Source organism: Scylla paramamosain, chromosome 17, assembly GCF_035594125.1.
Source record: "Scylla paramamosain isolate STU-SP2022 chromosome 17, ASM3559412v1, whole genome shotgun sequence".
Lineage (NCBI taxonomy): Eukaryota > Metazoa > Arthropoda > Malacostraca > Decapoda > Portunidae > Scylla > Scylla paramamosain.
The window spans coordinates 17602501-17607500 of NC_087167.1; the positions used below are offsets into that span (position 1 = coordinate 17602501).

Below are 5000 nucleotides of genomic sequence, written 5' to 3' on the forward strand. Positions count from 1 at the left end.
CAAATAGAGAAGAAAAGAGAAATAACTGTAAAAAAAAAAAAAGAATAAGTTATAAGATTATTGTAAAGGTGTAGGATGAAAAAATATAAGTAAAATAAATGAAGGAAAACAGTAAAAAATGGACTTTATAGTACTCGTAAGTAAGAATGTTGTAAATGAAAAGCAGCAGGAGAAGGAGAATGATAAGTGAGGATAAATAAAGGAAAAAAAAAAAAAGGATAAATAAATACTAGTTGGAACAGATTGTAATGAAAAGTAACAGGAAAATGAAAAGGAATAGAACAAAAAAATAGACAGAAGAAAGAGAAAATAATGGTAACAACAGGGTGTAACAATTATTATTATTATTATTATTATTATTATTATTATCATTATTATTATTATTATTATTATTATTATTATTATTATTGTTATCATTATTAAAAGTAGTAGTAGTAGTAGTAGTAGTAGTAGTAGAAGTAGAAGTAGTAGTAAAAGTAATAGTAGTAGTAGTAGTAGTAGTAGTAGTAGTAGTAGTAGTAGTAGTAGTAGTAGTAGTAGTAGTAGTAGTAGTAGTAGTAGTAGCAGCAGCAGCAGTAGTAGTAGTAGAATATGTTGTAAATTAAAAGAAGTAGAAGAGAAAAGAGAAAAAAAAAAGTAAGAGCATGAATAAGATTTCTGAACAAAAACGGAAGATAAGAAAAGAAAATAGTAAAAATGAAGCAGAAAAGTGAAAGTAACGCAAGCAAGCAACCAATCAACAACAACAACAACAACAACAACAACAACAACAACAACAACAACAACATCAAAACACCAACAATAAAAACAGCCAGCAGTATCAATAACAGGAGGCTATTACAATAAAACAATTACACAAAGGCCTACCTAAATATTATATGAACATGAAGGAGAAAGAATTATAGATCATGCAGAAAAAAAAGTAAATAAGAATGTGGTTGAATTGAACTTGCAAAAAAAAAAAAAGAGAAAAGAAAAGAAATGTCAAGCATCTGGATATGAGGTTCAAACACGTTCTATGAGCCACATATAAAGGATTAGGCGTTGTGGTAGTGAAATAAAAGGGATCAGATCTTCTTCAAGCAAAATATATTGGATTAGAGTGGAAGGGATTAGCTATTATGTGAGTCAAGTACATAGGATTGGGTGTTCTACGAGTCAAGGAAAAGGGATTAGGTACTTTACGAGTTGAGTATAAAGGATTAGATCTTCTATGAGCAAAGTATAAGGGATTAGGTAGTCAAGCATAGGCGATTACAAATTCTGCAAGTAAAATACAAACAATTAAGTATTCTGAGAATCAAGTATAAGGAGTTACGCACTATATGAGTCAAATATAAAGGACTAAACATGAAAACAAAGGATTACACACTCTACAAAACGATTAAAAGGAATCAGATACTATATATATTAAGTATAAGGGATCAGAAAAGAATAGGAAAGATCAAATACTCTTTAAATCAACTATAAGTACCAGAACACAGAGGAGACTCATTACGCAGCCTAAGTATCAGGAAGGAAAGCCGTGTCACGTTATTACGGTACTTATATTCATGCAGCCTCCCGATCTCCTTGCATCTTATACCCTTATACAGCAACAGGAAGGGAGGGAAGGGAGGGGGAGAGGGAGAGCGAGATGGAAGGAAGGACTGAAGGAAGGATGGAAGGAAGGAAAAACTGGGTGACTGATTTATGGTGACGCTAAGAAAGGATGGATGAGAGGAAGGAAGGAAGAATGGATGGGTGGAAGGAAGGATGAAAAGAAGGAAGGAAGGAAGGAAGGAAGGAAGGAAGGAAGGAAGGAAGGAAGGAAGGAAGGAAGGAAGGATAGATGGATGTATGGATGGAAAGATGAATGAATGGATGGAAGGCTGGAAAGAAGGAACACACGAAGGAAGGAAGGAAGATGTGGAAGGAGAAGAACGGTATAGATAGAAAGAGGGATGAAAGAAAATTACAAGGAAAAAGAGTAAGAAAACAAGAAGAGAGGAAAAAAATAGTAAGAGGGGGAAGAGTAGAGAAGAGGAGGAGGAGGAGGAGGAAACAGTACAAAAGGTAAAGAAGGAGGACGTTGAGAAGGAAGGAAAGGACACAGTGAAATAATTAAGTCATGAAGAAGGAAAGGAGGAGAGGGAGGAAGGGAGGAAGGAAAGGGTGGGAGGGAGGGAGGGAGGGAGGGAGGGAAAGAGAGAGGGAGCGAAGACTCATACACAACTGATGACCTCGCCCCCTCCCTTCCTCTCTCTCTCTCTCTCTCTCTCTCTCTCTCTCTCTCTCTCTCTCTCTCTCTCTCTCTCTCTCTCTCTCTCTCTCTCTCTCTTTCTGCCCTTATAAAATACTCGAAAAAATGGGAAGATTAAATAAGAAAAAACAGCAACAATTAATGAGGAAGAGAGAGAAGGTAAAGATGATGATGATGATGATGATGATGATGATGACAATGATGATGACGATGATGATGAAAGTGAAGCGGACAAGGGCAAGACGTCAGGAAATAACATCTGGCAATTATGTGAAATGCGTATTGGTAGAGAGAGAGAGAGAGAGAGAGAGAGAGAGAGAGAGAGAGAGAGAGAGAGAGAGAGAGAGAGAGAGAGAGAGAGAGAGAGAGAGAGAATAAAATCAATGCATAAACAGACATTCAGGCATAGAGATACCGACAAAAAAAGACATACAATCAGATAGACAGACAGACAGACAGACAGACATACAGACAGACGGACGGAAGCAAAGGAAGAAAAAGAAGAAAAAATGTAACAAAGAATACAGAAAAAATGCAATGAATGAATGGCTGAATAAAAAAATGAAAAAAATAAAAACAAAACAAAAAAAGCAACCGAACGAAGCACACACACACACACACACACACACACACACACACACACACACACACACACACACACACACACACACACACACACACACACACACAGAGGCAAGGAAACAGACATACTCCACCTTAATAAGACATACAGACAGACATGTACATAAAATACACACACACACACACACACACACACACACACACACACACACACACACATACAGGTAGGAAAAAATGTACATAAAAGAGATACACTTAAATAATTACATACATACTTACAGACAGACAGACAGACAGACAGACAGACAACCTTTAAGCTATACAGTACGTGTCTGCACTCACAATACTAGGAAGTCGTTATGAAATGACATGCGCAGAGAGGAGAAAGTGTGGCTCCTATTGCGCAACCTTGACAATTCTCTATGCGATATGAGCAGCAGGAGGAGGAGGAGGAGGAGGAGGAGGAGGAGTAGGAGGAGGAGGAGGAGGAGGAGGAGGAGGAGGAGGAGGAGGAGACGAAGAAAAGAAGAAGATGAAGAAGAAGAAGAAGAAGAAGAAGAAGAAGAAGAAGAAGAAGAAGAAGAAGAAGAAGAAGAAGAAGAAGAAGAAGAAGAAGAAGAAGAAGAAGAAGAAGAAGAAGAAGAAGAAGAAGAAGAAGAAGAAGAAGAAGAAGAAGAAGAAGAAGAAGACGACAACGACGACAACAACAACTTGAACGACGAGGAAGACGAGAATAAAAAGAACAAGAACGAAAAGGAGATAGAAAATTTGAAAAAAAAAATGGCGAAGTAACGAGATAAGAGGAAGTGCAACAAAAGTTATAAGATGAAGGAGAGAAAAATAAAAAGGAAGAGAACAAGGTGAAACAATTAGAGGTGAGTAAGTAGAGAGAGGGAGAGAGAGAGAGAGAAGGGTGGGGGACTGGCACTGACTGGGAGGGAGGGAAGGACGGACTGTGGGTGGGAGGGAGGGAGAGAGGGAGGGAGCGCTTCATATAACAAGGGAAGAGAGCGCAAGTGAACCAGTGTGTGAATGTGAAGCAGCCTCGCTTGAGTCAGTGGATGGCGGGCCGTGAGGGAGACTGACTTAGCGTTAACACAGGGAGTCCCAGTTCGTTTCGTGGCAGTGCTTCTTGAGTGCAGTGTGGCGAGGCTGAGAGCTGCTGGTGCTGCCTCCGAGATGATGTGAGTGTGTGGACTTGTGTTTTGTGAATTTGGTATAACGTGTGTGTGTGTGTGTGTGTGTGTGTGTGTGTGTGTGTGTGTGTGTGTGTGTGTGTGTGTGTGTGTGTGTGTAGACATAATATAGAGCCATACATAAGAAATTAACTGATATGCGGATACATAAATAAGACATGCCTATTTACACACAGAAGAACAATCTAGTTGTAGGTCTTTACTGAAAAAGTATTACCAACATAAGACACCGCGTGCCTAAGGTGATGAACTACACCATTGAAACACGTCGAGAACATGTCCTGCTCACTTACAGAACACAAAGTATCGGCTGAATCCGCCACGCGCTTCCTTAAATCATTCTAAATCTTCCTACAAGTCACTCCGTCACTCCTCATTCTTTCTCTTAGTTTGCGTCTTGAATAAACTTAACCTTACGTTAACGTCTCGTATGGTAACGAAGTGAATGAGGAGTAATACTGTTTTAGTAATATGATTCATGTTTTCCTGTCATCCCTCTTTTAAAGTTTATATAGATAAGTATCTGTGTTTTATATGGAGACCGCCTCGTGTAGGCCTGCATGCTTCTTTCAAATTTCCTTGTTTTCTATATACTTAGTGAAGGGAGGTTCTATTCTGTACAATGTAGAGGACACGAAGAAAAATATAAGGCAACAAACCTCTTAGTCCTTACAAAGCCATTCGTGATGCGCTACCCTTTTGTGATGCGCTACCCTACCTAATGCATAGTAAGAGACGCAGGAGAGTGAAAGTATTTCGGACGGGGAAAGTCTGTTATTGCTGAAAGGAAATTGATACGTGAGGTTAGGGGTAATAACCTCTCTGAGAACATGTGAGGTTAATCATCCTTTGAGGGTCTCGCTGGCGGGACAGAAGAGAGGAGGATAACGGACGTAATGAAAATTTTTACTCATAGTTTCCTGCCGAGAACCATATGTGGTCATTCTGCTTAGTAGTGGAGGGGACAGAGGAACATCACG

At 39.1% G+C, this 5000-nt stretch overlaps 1 protein-coding gene and 1 long non-coding RNA gene across 2 annotated transcripts in view; one reads left to right on the forward strand and one right to left on the reverse strand.

Moving 5' to 3' along the window:
• LOC135108538 (uncharacterized) overlaps positions 1-5000 on the reverse strand; it is a 151930-nt gene that overhangs the window by 108199 nt on the left and 38731 nt on the right. The gene's annotated exons all lie outside the window — the stretch shown is intronic.
• LOC135108534 (peroxidase-like) overlaps positions 3845-5000 on the forward strand; it is a 54709-nt gene continuing 53553 nt past the window's right edge. The window contains exon 1 of the mRNA XM_064019653.1: positions 3845-4008. Within this exon, the coding sequence (XP_063875723.1) occupies positions 4004-4008 (5 nt within the window). The 5' untranslated portion in view covers positions 3845-4003. The remainder of the gene's footprint in view (positions 4009-5000) is intronic.